Source organism: Neltuma alba, unplaced genomic scaffold (genome assembly GCF_004799145.2).
Source record: "Neltuma alba isolate B1F8T4 unplaced genomic scaffold, ASM479914v2 tig00013724_pilon, whole genome shotgun sequence".
In the NCBI taxonomy this organism is placed as follows: Eukaryota; Viridiplantae; Streptophyta; class Magnoliopsida; order Fabales; family Fabaceae; genus Neltuma; species Neltuma alba.
The window spans coordinates 1-20,920 of record NW_021637874.1 but is presented as its reverse complement, the minus strand read 5'-3'; the positions used below and the strand labels follow the sequence as shown (position 1 = coordinate 20,920).

Genomic DNA, 20,920 nt, shown 5'->3' with positions numbered 1-20,920 from the left:
TGTCATTGATGGTAAGGTTTTCGTTGCCATTACTTGTCCTGCTCGAATGGTTGCTGATTCCCTTCTTCCAACGATATGAATTTGGGATCTTTATCCAATTTATGGTTAATGGATTGCTACTGATTTCAATTTGGCAGCAAATTCGTCACCATGGATGTCTTGCATTCGCGCGGTCGTTCCCAGCAGACCTCCATTTGCTGTCACAGTGTCTAAGTTCTGAATAGAGAAGAGTAATTAGGTGTCCCATGTTTGCTATACCAATATTGCCTCCATCTCGATGAAATTTCGGGGTTTGAATCGAAGACCTTGGACGAAATCTTGTGATACGAGAAGAACTACAGAGACTGAACGTATAAGTGGGCGTAGAAGTAACTCCATTGATGGCGTGGGGAAGCGGATGACCCTCTTATTCGTCACATCCCGATCTTCAAGTGTTTCAGTTTCCAACATAGCCGTTGCCCATTACCATGGTCTTGTTCATGTAAGATCTGACCCGAGGCCTTGGGAGGATAAAGAGCCGATTAGAAGAGCTGAAGCTTGGTTTGTTAAGATTGTGTGTACTATTTTTGTCCGCTCAAACTCATTGGATAGATTTTTGGGCTATTTTAGTAAGTTCTTGTCTCCTTCACTCGTGTTTGAGGTTATTAAGAGGCTAAACAGTCCAAAGTTGGGTTTGGGATTCTTTTTATTTACTAGGGAAAGATTGAATATCACTCATTCCCGCTTGACCTATAATATGCTTCTGAATACTCTCTGTCGAGATGGTCTCTACGATTCAATAAAAATGGTGTATGACTGTATGAAGTTGGATGGGCACTTGCCTGATAGTTGGCTGTTGGGATCTTTGGTGTCCTCTTACGCACTAGCAGACAGGTTTAATGTTTCGAAGGAATTGCTTGATGATTTTAAGTCCAGTAAGTTTGAAATAAGTGCTGTTGTTTATAATGATTTGTTCAACGTCTTAGTAAAACAGAAAAAAGTAGACGATGCCATTGCCTTATTTAGGGAACATATGGGATCACATTTTCGCCCAGAAACTTGCACCTTCAATATTCTAATGCAAGGTCTTTGCAGAGCAGGAGAAACTGATGAAGCCATAAAGTTGCTCAATGACATGAGCAGTTGTGGTTGTTCCCCTGATATAGTTACATTTAACACTCTTATACATGGTTTTTGTAGAATTAATGAGGTCAATAGAGCAAAGAATCTACTAGAACAAGTTTATTCAAAAGGTCAGTTTGCCCCGGATGTTGTTACTTACACGACACTAATATCTGGTTATTGCAAGTTGACTAAGATGGAAGAGGCCGCTAATCTTTATGATGAAATGATTAGATGTGGAGTTAAACCTAATCAAATCACCTTCAATGCTCTTATTGATGGCTTTGGCAAGGCTGGTGACATGACCTCTGCACTGGCCATGCATGAAAAGATGCTCTTCCATGGCTGTGTTCCTGATGTTGTTACTTATACTTCCCTAATTGATGGATACTGTCGAATTGGACAGGTGAATCATGGCTTAAACCTATGGCATGAAATGAATGCCAAAAATATCACCCCAAATTTATATACATTCTCTGTTCTTATCAATGCCTTGAGCAAGAGCAACAGATTGCAAGAAGCTCGTGAATTTTTAAGATTATTGAAGCTGAGAGACATTGTTCCTAAACCATTTATGTACAATCCAGTCATTGATGGATATTGCAAATCTGGGAATGTTGATGAAGCTAACGTAATTGTAGCAGAAATGGAGCAGAAAAGGTGCAAACCTGATAAGGTGACATTTACAATTCTCATTATCGGGCACTGTATGAAAGGAAGAATGCGTGAAGCAATTGATATCTTTCATAAGATGTTGGCAGTTGGTTGTGCTCCTGATGATATCACTGTAAATTCTTTGAGATCCTGTCTTTTGAAGGCTGGAATGCCTGGGGAGGCTGCCCACATTAAGCAAGCTCTTGTTGAGAAACAGACACCTAAATCATTAAAAATGTCTTACCATCCAGTGACGAATACAGATATGCCAATTGTAAGAGGTCATTAACTATGCCTTTTATAAGCATGTAAAGGTCCAAGTTCCTTTTCAAACTTTCATGGAAGACATTCAAATAATTATTTTTGGTTTTCTTAGGCTTATCCTCTGATTTTTCACATGAAAATTATTCCTTTAAATCCTATATGTTGGAAGGCCCATTCCTCAAACGTCATTATCTTCTCATTTTGGCAATATTACATGTTTATAAGTAATGGTGACTATCAAATATCAAGACACAAATGAAGAAAAAAAATGAAGAGATGAACTCCTATGTAGTTATAAACCATGTCATTTTCGTATACATGTTGATACCATATATCTCTTCAGCCAGTTAAATATGACAATCACGATACATGTTGCTTTATTCTTTTGCATTTAGAATCTACATGCACTTTCATGTACCAAAGCTTGAAATGTTGTATCCATATTGCAGAAGAAAAAGTTTCATGCGTTGATCCTTCCATTGTTATACTTGCCTATCTATTAACTACTTTATTTCTTTTTTGAGTGAAATAACTACTTTAATCCTTGACAATATGCATATTACTGTTTGCAACCACAATGCGTGTTTTTTATCAACTACTGTGCTGAGGTCGATGAAACTTTGTTCAGCGTTTTTATTAGTTTATCTTTCTTTCATCTGGCATCCATTAACAACAGGCACATGCAAATTAAAGGGTGGTTATCAATTCTCATTCTTCAGCTAAAAATTTAAAATTGTAATGACTTCAGATAATTTACATACAATATTGTGTCTCAGTAATATAATTTCTTGTTTTCACAGGAGATCGTGGTTTTAAAGGCTAATATTAAATGGTAACATGGTTTTCAGCTTGCTTCTAGCTAATGCTTTTTATCCAAGACGATGGCAGATGCAAAGTTTATGTATGATGGAAAATTTTCCATGAAACCTAAAAATTGTCGATTTCTTTTGCTGTATCTAGTGATTGTATTTCCCCTGCAGCTTCTTTGAGATTTATGATGTTTTGATTCTTTTGAATGGTAAAGCCCTTCATAGATCAAGGTTCCAATCAGATGAGTCATAAAGTTAGGAGATTTAGAGCTGCATGGCTGCTGAGCAATTTGTTTCCATGATATTTCAAAAACTTTGATTTATAGCACTCTTTTGACCTCTGATTTTATTGTTGTACAGCTGGGTTTCATTTCTTCCAAGTGAAGAAAAAGAAAGAGTTGGATGAAAAGTAATCCAATCGACTAATACACTTGGGCATGTAACGACTCATTTTTTCAAGGAACAATGCTACCTCTACATGATAGTACCTCCGACTGCCAGTTGATCGAGCAAAATTTAAAGGAAACAGCAGAGCACATAGCAAGTAAACCTCCGACTTTATACTATGATTAAATATAAGAACTGGAGGAAACTGAACTATTCACAAACCTTGAATAGTTTGATTCCCTCTTGGGCTCTGCTTTTGTTGTTTTTCCCCTGCTTCCTTTTATATCTAAACTTGAATTTCTAAGTTCAAAATTTGTCTTATCTCAGATCCCACTGTGAGTTGTTGCCTCGGGTGTAAGAAGAAGCATTCAATTGAAGCAAATCAAGAGGGAGATAACGATAAATGAATGAAAGAAACAGCACCATAGAGAGAACAGGAGGCATCACAATAGCCTATGAACACAAGGAACCTCTGTTATTCTTCCACCGAGTAGATCCAAGGCATTGCATAGGTAATCCCTTTTTGATTTATCTTTTTATCCCGTTTTTGAGTTATTTGGGATGACTGGGTTTGTGTCAATCTGAGTTTCATTCTTGAGTTCATCTTTGTCACTCTGGCGAGCTGATTCCAATAAAAATTAGACTTTATGACATTTGGACTCTTCTGGCTACCATTTGTTACCTTTTTATAATGTCTTTGCTTGATCTCTTGCCTGGACCTTTGAGAATCTTGGGTGGGGGGTGATTCTTTTAACTAATACCCATGTGATGATCACACTAAAATGATTGGAAATTTGTGTGACAGAAGTTCAGACTTCAGAAGTTGTCTGCCATATTGAAGTTTTGGTGTTCGTACTTGAAAATAATCCTTCCAGTCCTATTTATAAGCTTCAATTTGACTTTGTCTTAACATTAATGCATTTTTCTCATTTTGTCCTTAATTATTTATTCTCTCTCTTTTGTCATATTCTTTCCTATCACATTTTCCAACACATTTTCTTTCGTCTTTTTTCTCATTTATTATAAGGACATATTTGGAAACAAAAGTATATTTCTAATCTACTTATTACTTTTAACTAATTTTAACTAATAGTTTTTATCCATGAATTAGTTATTTGAAGCTCATAATAAGGATTTGAGGGAGTAATATATTCCAGGGCAATAAAATCTAATGGTACAACTTCGATTACTCTATAAGTCACTAGACATGGCGACATGGTACTCCGGGATTTTCTTATAGTGAAAAGGCAAAAATGGTTGGTGAGCAATTATTGTTCTAGGACATGTTCTGTTTTCCTTTACGTAATTCTTATGCAGATGGTAATATGTGATCATTTACCAAATGTTGTTTTGACTTGTTTCAGTAGATCTTTACTAAGATAAACCTGAGGTTTGTAGTATGGGATGGAAGAAACTTGTGCTTTACTATTATTCATTTTCTTTTCATTGTTGAAACTGTGATGGGAATTGGATGCTTTAAGTTTCAAAATTTTTCTTGGCTTTCTCAATTTTTGGTCATTGAATGCAGGGAAAATTCATAATAAAATATTCTGTTACTCTAATTTGACAAGCTTGCAATCTTCTTCTTCTTCTTCTTCTTCTTTTTGGTGAAAGAAGCCTGCAATCTTCTTTAGTTGGTGATTCCTATCTTTGTCTTTTTTCTTTTTTGACTCAATTTCTATTTTTGTTCCTCTAATTTCACAAGCTTACTGTCTTTTTTGATTTCTACATCTTAGGAAGAAGAATTAGATGGTTTCATATATTGCTTTTTCTTTGCATTCCGTTTCTCCTTTTTAAAAGATGTATCAGCTTTGTCATATTATACCTATATATCTTCTAATATATAGACATTGAACTCTTTATAGTTTAGTTTGTAGTCTTCAAAATGTTGTTGATACAATTGGGACACTAAAAAAAGTTGTATAGACATTGAAGTCTTTATAGTCTAGTTTGTAGTCTTCAAAATGTTGCTGATACAATTTGGACACTAAAAGAAGTTGTATATGCCGATAAATGTTCCTGTGTAAAATTCAAATCTCAATTGGATGTGCTCTTGTTTCATGTTTTTTTCCAGGCGATGTGTAAAAGCTTTGAGCTTCTGTTATGGGACTGAATTCCATTGCAGCTCTGAACAATCCCAAGTAGTATTGGTGATAATTACCTCTCATATGAAGCCTATCTCTTTGATAGTCTTCCGCAAGTAGTTGGAGAGGTCTATTAAATATTAATGAAAATATCAAAGGAGGATCTACAATGTAGAAATTCTAATGCTGCTATTTGGTTTTAGATAATGTTTAAAGGATTGTTTTATGGTAATATTTCCAATCCAAGATTTTTTGTATTGACAAAAGTGAATGTATATGAAACATTCAGAAATGGATTAGGACAAAGAGAGAGAAGGAATAATGAAATTGATGTCAGTTTAATTTGGTCCTTTAAGTTTTATACACAATTTTAAAGTTTTATTTGATTGATTACATGGGACCAATAATTTCTTCTGCAATTTATGAAGAGATTGTCATTGAGATAAGGTTACACTATTTATGTCCAAGATTATATTGTTTTCAAACCATAAGGACTAGTTGTGTGTATTTATGAAACTTTTAATAACTTAATTGATAGAAGTTAAACTCTAGGAATCAATCCTGATAACTGGGACAAACTCGAGGGTCAAAAAGTTTTCTTTACCCAAGAGAGAAAAGAGGCCATATTAATTTTAAGTAGAAATTTATTATCAAACTGAGAAGTCAGGAAAATTATTGGGGCAAGATGAGTAAACTATATTGAGAATTGCCATTCTTTTTCTCGTGTAAAATTTGTCATGGTGACATGGGTCATGTATATTGATGGCCCTTTTTTCGTGAGATGCATTACCTAACATCCTATCCAATCCATGAGGATCTTTTACTGGTTTTATTGGATGACTGTTGTCATGTTACATCATCTGTTGGAACTTTTCTATAATGGCAACAAATGGTAAGCAAAATTTAATGCACTTGAATGTTTCAGAATGCTTTCGCTTCAAAACCAATCCTTAATTATGGAGTGAATGGACTTCATATGAATCCAGACTATGAAGTAATTGTTAGTACGCCAAAAGATGTACTTCTTCAGATTACATATACATCTGCACAAACATATCAATACTAAACTCAAACTTATGATGAGTGGCAATTAGAGGTGGTGATACGAGTTGGGTTGATAGGAGTTGGAGCTCATGTGAGTTAGCCCTAAAAAGACTACCTCCTAACTGGTTAACATCTAACCAATGCGAGCTTGTTAGGAACCTGTCAACCTCCATTTTTTCTTCATTTTTACGTATGTAATATTAATTTTTCAAATTAAATTATAAACTTTTATAGACTAAATTCTAATTTTGTATATTTTCATGTAATTCCATAAATAAATTAATCTCAAAACTTACAAATATAAATATATAATTTTTTTAGTAGTTGCTTTATTAATACAAAAATGATAAAACAATAAAGAAAATGAGAAATCAAATTTAAAATTGAAGTTTCTAACAAAATATAAAGCTATATTTAAATTGAGTGAAAATAATAATTTTTTCTTATTAAAATAAAAATAAAAACAAAAAAAAAATTATTAAAAAAAAGGCAACCCAGCTCATGGCAAGTTGTGGTTTGACAAGCTGCAAGCCAAAAGGTCCGCATTAAAACAAACTCACATTTTGCCAATTCAATCCATCATTTTTTGACAATTAGACTTGCAGGTTCAAACTCATTATCAGCTTTAGGGTGTGTTTGGTATGAGGGATTTGAGTGGGAGGCGAGGGAAGGGGAGGGATTTTAATCATTTCCCCTTGTTTGGCAACACACAAATTTTAGGAGGGGAGGGAAAATTTTTTAAAATTTCCCCTCCCCTCCCCTCTTCAATCTCCCCTCCAAAATTGGGAGGATTTGGAGGGAAAGTGCAATATTTTGTCATATTATAACCATTATACCCATATTTTGTCATGTTGTGACCATTATGTCTATATTTTGTCATGTTGTGACCATTATGCCCACGCCTTAAATAAAATAAGAGCAAAATTGTCCATATTAAAATATTTTTCCCTCCCCTCCCCTCTTTTTTTATAAATCCAAACAGATAATATTAAAATCCTTCCACCCCCTCCCCTCCCCTTCCCTCCATTAAAATCCCTCCCCTTCCTTCCTCTCATTGAACCAAATATACCCTTAGACGGCATTAGCACTGGAGGAATTTGCCATTGACATAGAAAAGTAGAAGAAAGTGGTGAGGAGGCGGTGAAAAAAATTGTATGGAATCATTGATCTTCGGCTTATCTCTGAAAATCTTTTCCTCTGACTTTTTTTATCCTCTTCGTTTGTAACTTTTTTTTTTCTCTTCGAGTTGGTCTTTATCTCTCTGTATCTTCTTTCATTCAGCCATGATTTTTCATTGACCATTATGAGTAAGATTCTACTAGCTTAGTGTGACAATAAATTTTCAAGTCCCATTCATATAAAAAATGTGTACTGGTGGTTGCACACGTTTAAATTATTCAACGTTTCTGCAAGAAATTCTCTGGTGAATTTAATACTCTGTATCATGTTGGTAGGTAGAGAGAGGGAGGGTGAGGGAGAGCAAGACAGTCTTGGATTTAGAAACCTGAATAGCACAGTAACCACACGTCACATGCTCACATTTCACCAGTAAACCAATCCTTTCGGTTTATCCCCGATTTATTTAATAATCATAAACACTTAACATACTAAATAAACGGGAAAATACTATAATAAAGATATAATCGCTTATATAGACAAATGCATAAAAAGAAATGAATACCGAACTAAGACCATGACCTCAGATTGAAGATGTCATCGGTTATTTACAAAGATGATTAAGAGCAGCAGCTAAGAAAATTCCGTCGTATTATTCACTTGCAGAACCCCAAAAAAACTAAGTAAATAAATAAATGACAAACGACCCGTTGCGTTAGCGTTAGCGTTACGGTCCTCTTGCAAGTCATCACTCTCAACCTCCACAGGCACATTTATCAAAGCACAATTCTCTTCTGGGTAACTTCCAAATTAGCACCGACAAACGATCTAGAGTAAGGCTTCTTGGTGGTGCGACGCCTCTTCACAGCCTCTTGGGCAAGGTCCTGCACCACACCACATACACAAACAAGAATCATGCATTTGATCAATGAGAGATCAGACATTTCAAACAGTTTCAGAATACAATAAGCAAATACACACATTCCGTTTATGTGCTTAATTCTGACACCTCAATGCAGTAAACATTCAAGACAAGCAAGAAGTCACCCATGTAGAAACCAATAATTTTTTATGATCTTAGATTTATATGTTTTATTTAGATATTTTGAATTCTTTACAATCAAGGAAATTTAATATGTGGAATTGATACAAGTTAAGGTTGACTAAAACTATCGGTAATTTTGATCATAGCAACACCTTCTTGTGTTGCTTCCTGTACATGGCAGTCCAGGTGAGTTTTGAAGGCTTCAAACTGTTGTGGAAGTACCTTTCGCATTTTGAGCTGGCAAACAAAAAGACCTGATAAAAATATAAAAAGAACCCATTTAGTGAACAATAGGTCATCATATGAGCCCTGAAAATGAAAGACTGATCCTATTGAAGTCACCTGAGAATCAGAGCGAACGAATCTGATGCCTTTCCCAGGGTAGATCTTGCCCCCACTAAATTGACAGAGCTCCGTCCTGATATGCCAACATCAAATACCAGTTAAAATAATTAGAAAAATGATTGCATGTTTTTATTATGATGGGGAAAAAAAATAAAATGGCGCTTGGTTTACAATTTATTCGGGGAGTAATACTGAGTTGTGCAATAATAGCAGTACCACTCAATCAAAATCAAGTCATCATAGATAAACGGATAATAACCACAACAATCAGTTCAAAGCATGAACTTTTTCATGACAACACCAGAGAGGCATGATTGGCAAGTGAAGTTATTCTTGTCATCTCTTCAATGCCTATTGCGTATGGTCCAGCTTGGAGCTTGGGAAAACAGAAAAGACAGGAATTTGCAATGGATCTAGCTGGATAGATCAAAATTTTCTAAATGTTGAGAAATAATCCTTTAGCAGACTAATTTGTTACAGGGAACGAAGTGGTCGATAATTCAATTTTTCATTTCCAGTGTTTCTAAGGAAAGATGTTTTATATCCCAAGTAAATACGAGCATTTTCACACATGACTATACATTTTCCATAATGCTCGATCGAGAGTATGGCCTTAGGCCTCTTTCTAACTTAGAAGAAAGTCCCTTTTCGACAGGGCATTGCATTGCACTAAGTTTCAGAAACTTCTCGTTAACTGCTTGGCTCGATGAGTTCATCTGGAATATATTTTCCTCCAAAAAGTTTCAAAATAATGGACCAAAAACGCGAGAAGAATGTCAGATAACAGTATTCCTAGAGATCATGGTTCAGCAAAAGCTCCTGATTATGCATAGCGCGCGCACATATCAGAGAGATGAGATAAGAAAAGAAGGGAAAATTGGTACTTACTTGAGAACCATAGCGGCTGCCGGAGATTGCCCTGTCTTCGCCTGTTACTATGAGAAACCCTGGATTGTGAATGTGGCGGACGATATAGCTTATAGCCTACGTATCAGGTCTTATAACTAGTACTAGAGTAGTATTTATAAATAAAAAGCGAAATTGACATTGGGCTAAGTCGGGCCCATAAAACAGAAACAGAAGCGGACATTGGGCTAAATCGGGCCCATAAAACAAAAATAGAAGGGGACATGGGGCTGAGATCGGTATATGGATCTATTATCTAATTTTCCCCTTTTTTTAAGGGTATTTTAGGGGTTGCATGACTTTACCTTTGTATTTTTTACGTTTTTAAAACAGTTTTGTTGAATAATTTTTTCGAAAGAATTTTTGTATTATTTGAATTTTTCGTTGATTTGTTTGAATTTATTTTGGATCTTAGATTTTGAATCTTGGATTTTGGATCTTAGTTATTTCCCTCTATGCAGGTATAAAAACTGGAAAGCTATGAGGATTAGTATCATATAAAATCTGTTGCAGATTTTAGATTATTTTATTTTATACGGATATTATCCTCTTCATGTATAGATGGCTATCCAAAGTTTCAATTTTTTTCTTTTTGTAAATATACGAATCTGGAGGAGAAAATAAGTACTAGTATAATATAGAGATAATGCTCAATGAATATTATTATTTTTATGAGGAAAAGACAAAATGATATTTAAAAAATGAATATTATATATATTTATATATAAGAGGCTACAGAAATGCGCCATGCAAGATTTTCGAAGATGTGCTTAAAAACAAACAAAAGCATCCATCTTTTGCTTTTCTGTTCTACATCATTTTTTATTAGCAATGGCATCAAATGTCAAATATCAGAGTAATAGTAAAAAAGGAGGATTACAGTGAGGTTCTAAAAAAGAAAATAATTGCTAAAAAGTGCAACAAGTTTCAAAATAAAAAATAACAACTCTTGGGACTTATTTTGTTATTATCTTTTTTCTTTAGGACTTTATTATAATTCTCTCTAAAAGAAGGGATAAAAGAAAAGTTCATAAAGTTTTTTTTTTTTAATACAATGGAAAGTAGAAGAAAGTGGTGAGGAGGCAGTGAAAAAATTATATGGAATCATTTATCTTTGCTTCTCTCTAAAAATCTTTTCCTCTAACTTCTTTTATCCTCTTCCTTTGTGACTTCTTTTTTCTTCTCTTCAAGTTGGTCTTTATCTTTCTCTATATTTTCTTCCATTCCGCTGTGATTTTTCATGAAAAAATAGCAAATAAAGATCCCCCAATATATGAAATTGTGATTTGAGACCCTCAATTTGAAAAATGACAAATAAAGATCCAGTCTCATATTACAAATATGAAATCTTGGTTAAATGTCTGAAATGCCCCTTAGCCAAGTTGTGATTTGGTCTATTGAAGTTATCATTCGCTAAAGTAATTTGTTATTTCCATAGTCAACTTGTTATTTGCATACTTTCAGTCAAGTTGTGATCTGGTCTACTAAATTATCATTCGTTAAAGTGAACTTGTCATTTCTCATATCAACTTGTCACTTGGTCGATGGACATTTCAGATATGTCATGAAGATTTCATATTTAAAATATGGGACTATGTCTTTATTTGTCATTTTTCAAATTGAGGGTTCCAAATCACAATTTCACATATTTAGGGGTTTGCATTTGCCATTTTCTCATTTTTCATTGACCATTATGAGTAAGATTCTACTAGCTTAGTGTGACAATAAACTTCAAGTCTCATTCTTATTAAAAAAAAAAGTGTATTGGTAGTTTACACGTTTTAATTATTAAACATTTCTACAAGAAATTCTCAAGGGAATTTGATGTCAGTTGACATCACAAATAACCACTCGATACTTCTTGATTATCCTGTATCACGTTCATAGGTCAGGGAAGGAGGGACAGGGAGAGCTAGATAGAGTCTTGGGAGGGAGGAAGAGGGAGAGCTAGATGAAGAGTCTTAGATTTAGAAACCTAAATAGCACAATGACTACATCACATGCTCACATTTACTAGCAAACCAATCCTCTTGGGTTATCTTCGATTTTAAAAGTACTTAGATAGAAATCAAACCATGGTTTCAAAAGCGCTTTTACGACTTACGAAGAAAATATATAAAAGAGTTTATCTCGTTTTATGAAAAATGCTTTTTAGAAGCACTTTTGAGAGTTACCCAACACTCCCTAATAATCATAAACACTTAACATACTGGGAAAAACTATAATAAAAGGAAAATACTATAATAAACATACGATCGCTTATATAAATAAATGCATAAATAGAAATGAATACTGAACTAAAACCATGACTTCAGATTGAAGATGTCATCGGCTATTTACAAAGATGATTAAGAGCAGCAGCTAAGAAAATTCCCTCGTATTATTGACTTGCGGAAAAAACTAAGCAAATAAATAAATGATAGAATAAAAGACAAGCTAACAACAAAGGAGAATATATTCAGAAGGAGAAGCATCCAGATTGTAAACTACTAAATTAGATTCAAATCAAACAGCAAAGAACAGAAGTATGCATCATGAGGCCACGTCATATGAGACTTGAAGAAGCAATTTCATCCTCGTTGCGTTTGCGTTTACGGTCCTCTTGCAGGTCATCACCCTGAACCTCCACAGGCACATTTATCAAAGCACAATAGTCCTTATCCACTGAAAAACGGGCATTGATAGCTGGATCCACCGGTTCTGCAACATCTATTGAGATCAAATCATTCTGCTCTGCAACTGAAAGATTACCATTATTCTTAAATTGTTCGTTAATAGGAAGATCATCACTGTTTCCACCCACAGGATCATCCTGAGAGCTCGTCTCTGGAGTGTCAACAAGAGCTGCAAGGAAAGGCTTGGTAACATGATTTTCCCGAGAGATGAATTTTACATCTAAGATTGATGTTTTGAAATCCACCACAGAGGAACCGCATGAAAATCCAAGAACATTCTCCATAATATCTTCGTGAGAGGCTTTTTTTGGGACTTCTGTCGCTACTGTGTCTGTACAGTCAGTGTTCACACAAACTTCTCCCTCAGTGGAACTACTAGAGACACTATCTGTCTGACACAGCTTAGGAATGTCACTCGTGGATGATAAACTATCATGTATCTGAACACTGATATTTCTGCTTTCGTTATCCTCCACAGTATGCTCAAAACTTGTTCCTGGATCATGCTCAGCTAGGACGCCAGGTTCTACACGCGCCTCTTTCTGGTCATCTTCTCCAGCGCTATGTTGGCAATATTCTTCACCTTTTCTGTTTCCGAATGAACACTGTTTGAAGTTGACCTCTTGCAAGCTGCTAATATTCTCCGTGTCTTTGAAATGGTTTGAATCATCATTATTTTCTATCTCATATGAAGTTCTAGGTGAAGCATCATTGTTTTCATGATCATATTCATTTATAAACTCAGGGGCTCTGACTACAAGACTTTTGGTATACCTCGGAGTTTCTGAAGTTACAGAAGATAAAAATCCAGCTAATGCAGAAGCTACAGCATCATCAATTGACATATGCTGCCTCTCTTTATCATTTGAAGCTGTTTCTAATCCCAGTGTTTTATTTTCTTCTTCATCCTCAGCATCAAGAAACTCAGGAGCTGTGACTATGAGACCAGGGTGCAATTGAGTAGCATTAGCTGAATCAGAACTATCGTTAGAGGAGACAGATAGTCCTTCAATATGAGAACCGTTCTTGTCTGGTTTCAATCCTCCAGTGACACTACTACCATGACAATTGTCACATGAGTTAGCATCTGACTGAGTGCAGGAACTATCTGGAGCATAAGTTCTAGAGCACGATGGGAATCCAGAATTCTGTAATTTGATGGTCAGTGTTTCAAGCTGCTGCTCTACTTGCTGGAGCCTAGCCTCAATGCTGCTTATGGGCATTAGCATTTTCTCTTGAAAGCCCAAACAGATTGCTTCCATTTTGTCCATTCGAGACACAAGCTGCTCCAGGGCCCTTTCCACATTAACACCCAGACAGTCACTACGATTTTTCTCCACAGCCGTAGCTTTTGAGGGCACATCACTGTCGTTGCTCTTTATTTTAGTAGCTTGTGAGGGTGTTTCACTCTGGTTGATCTCTGTTATAGCAGCGGGGGAGGTTGTTGTAGGATTGCTATCAACAGAAGCATCTTGCAAGAGCATGTCTGATTGAGATGGACCCACACTTTCTTCATTCACCTTTCGAAGCTCCCCTTCTTGATGATCAGTTTTGCTAGCTCTTCCTTCTGGCTGGGTGTGAATTACAGAGTCACATAGATGACTTCTTCCCACATCAACTTCTGGAAAATATAGCTTTTCCTTTCTAACAGGTGGATACTTCTCATTTATGTGGCTCAGAGCAGTTGTCTTTGATAATTGCATCAGAGTCGGAAGAAACATAGACATAAGAGAACTGCCAGACGAGCTTTCTGCATTGCTCTCTTGTCTTTCAGAATCAGCTAGAGCAACAGGATCAGCAAAACATAAATCTCATCAATACAAATACAGCCTTTATTCTGGAGTGAAAGCAGACGAAGTGTGACAGAGATGCAGGGATTTACATCAGAGGTCTCTGCGGTAGCCTCATAGAGATCCTGAAATTTTCCATCAATCAGCATGTTCTTTATTATAAAAGAAGAAAAATTACTTGAGAAAAATAGAGGAAAACCACAACTAAGGGAAAATTACTTCGTCGTAGAAAGAAATAAAAGAAAAGGAACATGGTGAAAAAGCAAAAGTTAAAAAAGAACAATATGCCAAAAAGTCTTGAGTATGGCTACTATTATTTAATGCCAAATTTGTCATCATTCCATAAATAAAAGAATTAATTATTAGAAGAGAAAGCACCATGGCATTCAAAATATCCTCCTCAGGCAAATATTGTCATCCTCGAAAGCTCTTCTTTCACAGCGAGATTTGTGATGCATGTACGTATTTTGTGTTGTCGTTTTAGAGTGACCAACAGTTAAGGAAAAAGACAGCAATTCATCAGAGGCCAATTAAAAAAAAAAAAAAAAACAGAAAAGGAGAGAACATGATGGAAAATCCCATTCCTTTTGAATCAGTAAAAAATCACTAGGTCAGCAAGAAGTCAGATGGTTGAAGAAAATACAACAAACAAAAAACAACTTTCGAGACTTCTTCCTTTGATTTCTATCTGCTCCTCAGTCTTCTCCATTCTCCATGTTTTACATTTATACAAACAGCAAAAGAGAACATCGACACAATCCGTTGCTGAATTGATTGCATTATTTATCTTCCACTCTTGGTTCTTTTAGCCCCCCAAATGTAGAAGAAGACAATTAATATAACTAACAACAGTGGGTTGCACTCCAAGAAAGAGAGCAAGAATACCAAGAAATAAAAAGAGTAATGAAATCAAATGGCATAACAGAATGAGTAATCAATTGGAAAGACTGGATCAGCACACCTGACTGCTTTTTGCTGAGTTACTACAGGATTTTGTTTGCAAACCATGGTTTCCCCTATCCAACACAGGAGAATCAGGAATTTTTACATCAACCCAGTCATCTTCACTTCTATTATTTTCTTCAGCCAACTCTTTGTTAAAGCCCTTAATATGTGAAGAAACAACTTCTTCAACATTTAATGCATGAAGAACCTCTCCATCTCTAGCAGCAATGCCACAGCGAACAGTACAGAGATACTCATTACTACTCTGCACATCAGGTTCACAGTAAATTTCATACACTCTGGCTGTACTTCGAACATAAACTTGTAAGACCTCATGCTTTTGTGCAAAGCTAACTGCAGAACAAGAAATCTTCCCTTAAGTAGCCAAAAGAAACATTTTTTCCCTTAAGAAACAAGCAATTAGTATTCAACACTAGACATGGAAGCAAAAGGCTCGGCTCAGTGGATTCAACTAGATAATGGAAAACACACATGATATGCTTAATCACAACACTGATAAACGACATTTGTGAAATGATTGAAGGATCTATTCAAGGAGGAAGAATGAGGAAGGAGAGAAAATGAGAGAAAACTTCAACTCACAAGACCCCAAGTTTAGAAGAGGCTAGAGCTACACAATAATTTTTCCATGTCAAAAACCCAATCCATAATCAAGTGCTAACTAATAATTAATTTGATTATTAATTCCACGTATTTAAAAAATAGAAACTTGAGAAGGCACTTGCTCCATAAGAATAAGCATTGCGGAGTTGTGGAACTTGCAAGGTCACTAAAAGAAAAGGTATCTAGTTCTAGCTTCCAAAGAACAACCATAAAGAAAAACGCCATCCAACAGAATTTTCAATTCAACAAAGATGATATGAACCAGATCAATGACCCCTAGTACAAAAACATCACACGTAGAATTCAAATGGAAACTTCACAAACTCGAATTCGCAAAGCATGCCCAAATTTCACCAACATGCTAATATATGTTAAAAAAGAAAAGAAATTCAGCACCACACATTCATGAATTTTGCCAAGATATTCATCCGACCTCAAGAAATTGAAGATGGGATAAATTTGTCAGTACTGTAAAATTTACAGCTTGAATGGAAACAAAAGGTGAATCAAACTTGGGGCTTACTCTTGATCTCGCAAGGGCCAGAATCAGCTGAAGCAGGATAGAGGATAAGAGAGGATTTAGGTGTCGAATCCACAGTGGTCGCTCCTACTTCATCGCCAACTTCATTGGCCAGAGACAGTGAGGATTCGAAGGTGATACAATCTTTGAGAGAACCAGAAGCAATAGTCCAGTTCGTTTGCGAACCCCAATCGGTCATGCCGATCTTGGCCTCCGACTCCATCACCATCGGAGTTTAGGAATGAAAATAATGGAGATATTGAGAAGAAGATGCATAGGATTTGATAACCTGAAAAACCAGGCAGCGTTCTTTTTCCTTTTTTTTTTTATTAGACATAAGGGAAAATGACGCGAAAATAACACTTCGGTATGGAAAAATCAAAATAGTCATTTAAATTTGCAAAATATCAATTTAGACACAAGTGACTAATTTGAGATTTTTAAATTTACTGAAATGATCATATTACCTTTTTTTTATTTATTCTTTTTTAAAAAACCAAAAGCTTCCACTCGTTTGCCGGTCATTGTAGCTCTATTGCCGGCGGCGGCCGCCTTCACCGAAACTATGGCAGTCGGTAGTAATTTCTTTGAAAATTTATACAATTACAGTAAAACAGTTAACAACTTTTGTAACGTTATTAACAAGTTCGATATAACAGTTAATAACAAGTTTTCCAAAAAAATTCAAAAAGTAGCATTTTTACAATTTCAATAATACCTTTAACAAGTTCCGTAATTGTATTAACAATTTCAGTATTACATTTAACAACATGTTTTCTTAAAAATTAAAAAATATTTTCACAATTTTAGCAACTACTTTTTAAAAAAAATTTTACAACTTCAGTAAAATAGTTAACAAGTTTTGTAATGCTATTAACAAATTCAGTATAACAATCAATAACAGGTTTTTCAGAGAATTCAAAAAGTAGTATTTTTACAGCTTTAGTAATGCTATTAGCAAGTTTCATAACTCTATTAACAGGTTCGATATAGCATTAACAACAGGTTTTTTAAAAAATTCAAAAAGTGACATTTTTACAGTTTTAGTAATACAGTTAACAAATTATGTAATGATATTAACAACTCTCATGACTATAATGACTGCCTAATAAGTGAAAAAAGGGGAGCTAATATTAAAATATCAACCTTTATGAGGGTTGTTAATATCATTACATAACTTATTAACCGTGTTATTGAAACTGTAAAAATGTTACGTTTTGAATTTCTTGGAAAACCTGTTATTAAATACTATACCAAATTTGTTAATAGAGTTACGGAACTTCTTAACGGCATTACTGAAGTTGTAAAAATGTTACTTTTTGAATTTCTTAGAAAACATGTTGTAACTACTATACTGAATTTGTTAATAGTATTACAAAACTTATTAACTATTTTATTAAAGTTGCAAAAAGAAATTTTAAAAAAGTTGCTAAAGTTGTAAAAAAAGTCTTTTTTTTTTAATTTTTAAGAAAACCTATTGTTAAATATAATATCGAAGTTGTTAATAAAATTACGAAACTTGTTAACGGTATTACTTAAGTTGTAAAAAATGCTACTTTTTGAGTTTTCTGAAAAATCTGTTGTTAACTGCTATACTGAACTTGTTAATAGCGTTACAAAAATTGTTAATTTTTTACTTCAATTGTAAAAAATTTCAAAAAAATTGTTGCCGGCCGCCAGAGCTCTGACGACCGATTGTCGGCAGTCGCTAGAGCTCCTACAACCGGTTGGCCAGTAGAGCTTTTGGTTTTTAAAAAATAATAAATAAAATGAAAGGCAATATGATCATTTCAGCAAATTTAAAAATCCCAAATGATCACTTGTGTCTAAATTGGTATTTTACAAATTCAAGTGATCACTTTGGTATTTCCAAGTTGATGTGTCATTTTTGTGCCATTTTCCCATAAAATAATTATTAAGAATAAATAAATAACTATATTAATTATACAACCGTACGCCTTGGTGAGTACACATATATGACAGAATGTGATCCAAAAGATACGAAAATTTTAAAAATTTTAGAATGCAAATGTTAACATACATGCATATATAATTATTTTCCTACTTCTTTCACAAAAAATTAATAAAATTATTTACATACGTAACCCATAAATCAACTTAAATAAAAGGAAAAAATTCATATTGAATGTTTTGAGTCATAAAATATAGATCTTAAAACAAATTACGTACATGACTAAAGCATATATAATAAGTAACAACTTAAAAATAAATTTTTCGTCCCCCCCCCCAAAAGTACATATTTTTTCTCTCTCTCTCTCTTTTTAGATGGATGGTATAGCTGTCAAAACAAGTCAAGTCCATAGGAGCCAAGAACTGGCCCTTGTATTTTTAAGAAGTCAAAAAGAAGTTAAACTCTAAAAAGATTAGCTCCTTAAAAATAAAAAAGTCAGGCCGTTAAGACTGAGAGCTAACCTTTTTAAACTCACTTATTTGCTTATTATTATCAAGATATTTATATAATTGTGGATTAGTTGTTTATGGACAAGTTTAAACTAGAAAATTATTTAGAAGAACTAATGCTTAAGCCAAATAATTAAAAAAAATTAAATGTCTTAAATTAGTAGAATAATAATTAAAATTAATTTTCAACTCTTTCAAGGATAATGGCTGATATTCTTAGTATTTCAATCACTACAGTAGCTAGTGAATCTTCTTTTGTTTTGTTGGTTCATATATTTTAACAAAGTATAAAAATTCTCTTATCCTAACAAATATTCAGACTCTTATTTGTACTCGTAACTATTACATTGTTTTACTTTAGATAAGAGTTATGAAAACAAATATCTTAATATTTTCATCACTTAAGAAGAGCCTCCAGTAGTAAAGAACAATCAAATATTATTGATCTTGATGATTATGATGAAGATGAAGATAATAATCATGTTGATGTTGCTAATTTTCAACTGCTTGGGTTTTATCTTTTTTGCTTTTGTTGTTTTATTTGATTTTGGTTTTTTAGAGTTTGGACAATAATTTATTAATATTTGATACTTTTTATATTAATGTTTACTAATATTTATAATTTGAATAAATTTTTTTAGAAATTTTATTGTTTTATTTTTTTATTTCAAAATAATGGAAAAGAATTTAAATTTTAAAAAATAACAAAAAAGGACAATCCTCTTACATTGTAAGCCCATATGTCCAAAGACCAACTTTAATAATATCATAATTTTGATACTGCATACTTTAAGAGCGAGCATTTTTAGGCCCGATCCTTCAAGAGCTAGTTTTAAGACCGAGCCAGCTCTCTTTAACAATTGTAATGGGGGGCGCATCATATTGCAGCGAACTTTTATTGGCTAATATCCACAAAATAGCAGCAAAATCAACCACCACACATAATAGCAAATTCCATCTTTTGCTTAAAGTCTCTACAATGAACACATTAATATCAAAAGTCAATCGCTTACAACAAGCAGCTAACCAAAGCATTAATATTTTAACGTATAGAATTACACTAGACCCACCACTTTCTCTCCCAAAAATGGACTTGAAGAATACATGAGCCCAATTAAAAATATAAGGGAATAATAACAATATAACTGTACCCAAGACCTCGATTTGAAGAATACATGTAAAACTCAAGCATATATAGCATCTTGTTCTCTTGTACTTGTGTATGGAGGCGGCAGCATACTATCTATCTATGTTGCAAAAAGATCTGTGCGACCACGTCGTAGCTCCCCAATAGGTGAATCCAAGACTGAGTCAGGAATTGCCACAAGGGTTTCTTCTAAAAATGATTTGATTGTCTGCATGGGTCCAAGAAAAGTTCATTATTTTACACATCTGATGGAATAACTGGAGCTCAAAGCACATTCACATTGAACTGTATATTGCGATGTAAGATTTTTTTTCGCCAAAATAGGGCTACAACTGTATAATTACAGGATCTCAAAAACAAAATCGTGACCTAATCATAAGTGATAGCATACTAGGAGACATTCAATAGAAAGGTCCTAAAGCCCAACAAGCCCTCCAAAGTGTTAAAAAAATTTCTAGATCAAGAATGCTTACAGGGATGATGACATGGGCAATTGCACATGTCGAGCTTGACATGACACATCATAGACCACCAACAAAGCCATCATGGCTTTGAGCCATTGGTATATATGTGCACTTGGATGCTAAGAAAAATAAGAACACGTTCTAAGAGCCCAAAAAGAGTGTTTGAACCCAATTCCCATGTTATTAAAGACCCAAGCACTTGATTAGTTCAGATAAATATTTCAATACGTGGACATCCCTAATTTTCAAGAGAATACACACATCATAGTACGGATATTTCTATTGCAATGCCCCATTCTGTGCACAAATCAATTAGTTCAAGGGATAATCTCTCCCTGTCCCTGTCTTTTCTCTAGAGAAAGAGGAATGTTCAGATTAACAGAATGAAAGCAGGATGGAGTAATCAATGTTAAGTATGAAGCCACGTTGGTGCTATGTAAGCACTTTAATTTTTAAAGTCAAAAAAAACCATATTCGAATAAAATAAAATTAAGACGCTAAAAACACAATTTGCAACTAGAGACTTGTCATAGCAACCATACTGTGCAATTTTGGAATGCAGCATCTGCTTTGCGCTTC

At 34.3% G+C, this 20,920-nt stretch overlaps 4 protein-coding genes across 9 annotated transcripts; 1 reads left to right on the top strand and 3 right to left on the bottom strand.

The window, feature by feature from the left end:
• Positions 1-701: 701 nt before the first annotated feature.
• On the top strand, positions 702-5,654 carry LOC114738927 (pentatricopeptide repeat-containing protein At2g06000). 5 transcript variants are annotated; one of them, XM_028926989.1, is made up of 5 exons: positions 702-2,029; positions 2,820-2,851; positions 3,189-3,372; positions 3,543-3,727; positions 5,290-5,654. In XM_028926989.1, exons 1-3 carry the CDS (start codon positions 737-739, stop codon positions 3,232-3,234), a joined length of 1,371 nt encoding a protein of 456 aa, XP_028782822.1. In that variant the 5' UTR covers positions 702-736; the 3' UTR covers positions 3,235-3,372; positions 3,543-3,727; positions 5,290-5,654. The 5 variants fall into 5 exon arrangements, 4 of the variants coding, with proteins under 4 accessions (XP_028782822.1, XP_028782824.1, XP_028782825.1 ...); XM_028926991.1 differs by having other exon boundaries at positions 702-2,036; XM_028926992.1 differs by lacking the exon at positions 2,820-2,851.
• A 2,538-nt stretch (positions 5,655-8,192) lies between these two features.
• On the bottom strand, positions 8,193-9,801 carry LOC114738931 (60S ribosomal protein L24-like). Of its 2 annotated transcripts, none has more exons than XM_028926995.1 (4): positions 9,738-9,801; positions 8,847-8,922; positions 8,657-8,758; positions 8,193-8,343 (listed from the first exon to the last, which is right to left on the bottom strand). In XM_028926995.1, the coding sequence occupies exons 1-4, from the start codon at positions 9,746-9,748 to the stop codon at positions 8,236-8,238; spliced, it is 297 nt and encodes a 98-aa protein (XP_028782828.1). In that variant the 5' UTR covers positions 9,749-9,801; the 3' UTR covers positions 8,193-8,235. The 2 variants fall into 2 exon arrangements, with proteins under 2 accessions (XP_028782828.1, XP_028782829.1); XM_028926996.1 differs by lacking the exon at positions 9,738-9,801 and adding an exon at positions 9,135-9,226.
• A 2,499-nt stretch (positions 9,802-12,300) lies between these two features.
• On the bottom strand, positions 12,301-14,133 carry LOC114738929 (uncharacterized). The gene has a single exon (XM_028926993.1). It carries the CDS (start codon positions 14,131-14,133, stop codon positions 12,301-12,303), a length of 1,833 nt encoding a protein of 610 aa, XP_028782826.1.
• LOC114738930 (uncharacterized) lies at positions 13,320-16,574 on the bottom strand. The gene is made up of 4 exons (XM_028926994.1): positions 16,313-16,574; positions 15,182-15,519; positions 14,313-14,345; positions 13,320-14,210 (listed from the first exon to the last, which is right to left on the bottom strand). The coding sequence occupies exons 1-4, from the start codon at positions 16,536-16,538 to the stop codon at positions 14,133-14,135; spliced, it is 675 nt and encodes a 224-aa protein (XP_028782827.1). The 5' UTR covers positions 16,539-16,574; the 3' UTR covers positions 13,320-14,132.
• Positions 16,575-20,920: the final 4,346 nt, after the last annotated feature.

Excerpts from the sequence above, each read along its gene's own strand:
- LOC114738927 (XM_028926989.1), top strand. The coding sequence starts at position 737 with ATGCTTCTGAATACTCTCTGTCGAGATGGTCTCTACGATTCAATAAAA. Across the intron at positions 2,030-2,819 it reads CGAATACAGATATGCCAATT|GAGATCGTGGTTTTAAAGGC; the intron begins GTAAGAGGTCAT and ends TTGTTTTCACAG. Across the intron at positions 2,852-3,188 it reads TTAAAGGCTAATATTAAATG|CTGGGTTTCATTTCTTCCAA; the intron begins GTAACATGGTTT and ends ATTGTTGTACAG.
- LOC114738931 (XM_028926995.1), bottom strand. Across the intron at positions 8,759-8,846 it reads TCGTTCGCTCTGATTCTCAG|GTCTTTTTGTTTGCCAGCTC; the intron begins GTGACTTCAATA and ends TATTTTTATCAG. Across the intron at positions 8,344-8,656 it reads ACAGGAAGCAACACAAGAAG|GACCTTGCCCAAGAGGCTGT; the intron begins GTGTTGCTATGA and ends GGTGTGGTGCAG.
- LOC114738929 (XM_028926993.1), bottom strand. The coding sequence starts at position 14,133 with ATGCAATTATCAAAGACAACTGCTCTGAGCCACATAAATGAGAAGTAT.
- LOC114738930 (XM_028926994.1), bottom strand. The coding sequence starts at position 16,538 with ATGGTGATGGAGTCGGAGGCCAAGATCGGCATGACCGATTGGGGTTCG. Across the intron at positions 15,520-16,312 it reads TGGCCCTTGCGAGATCAAGA|TTAGCTTTGCACAAAAGCAT; the intron begins GTAAGCCCCAAG and ends CTTGTTCTGCAG. Across the intron at positions 14,211-14,312 it reads CTACCGCAGAGACCTCTGAT|CTGATTCTGAAAGACAAGAG; the intron begins GTAAATCCCTGC and ends CTGTTGCTCTAG.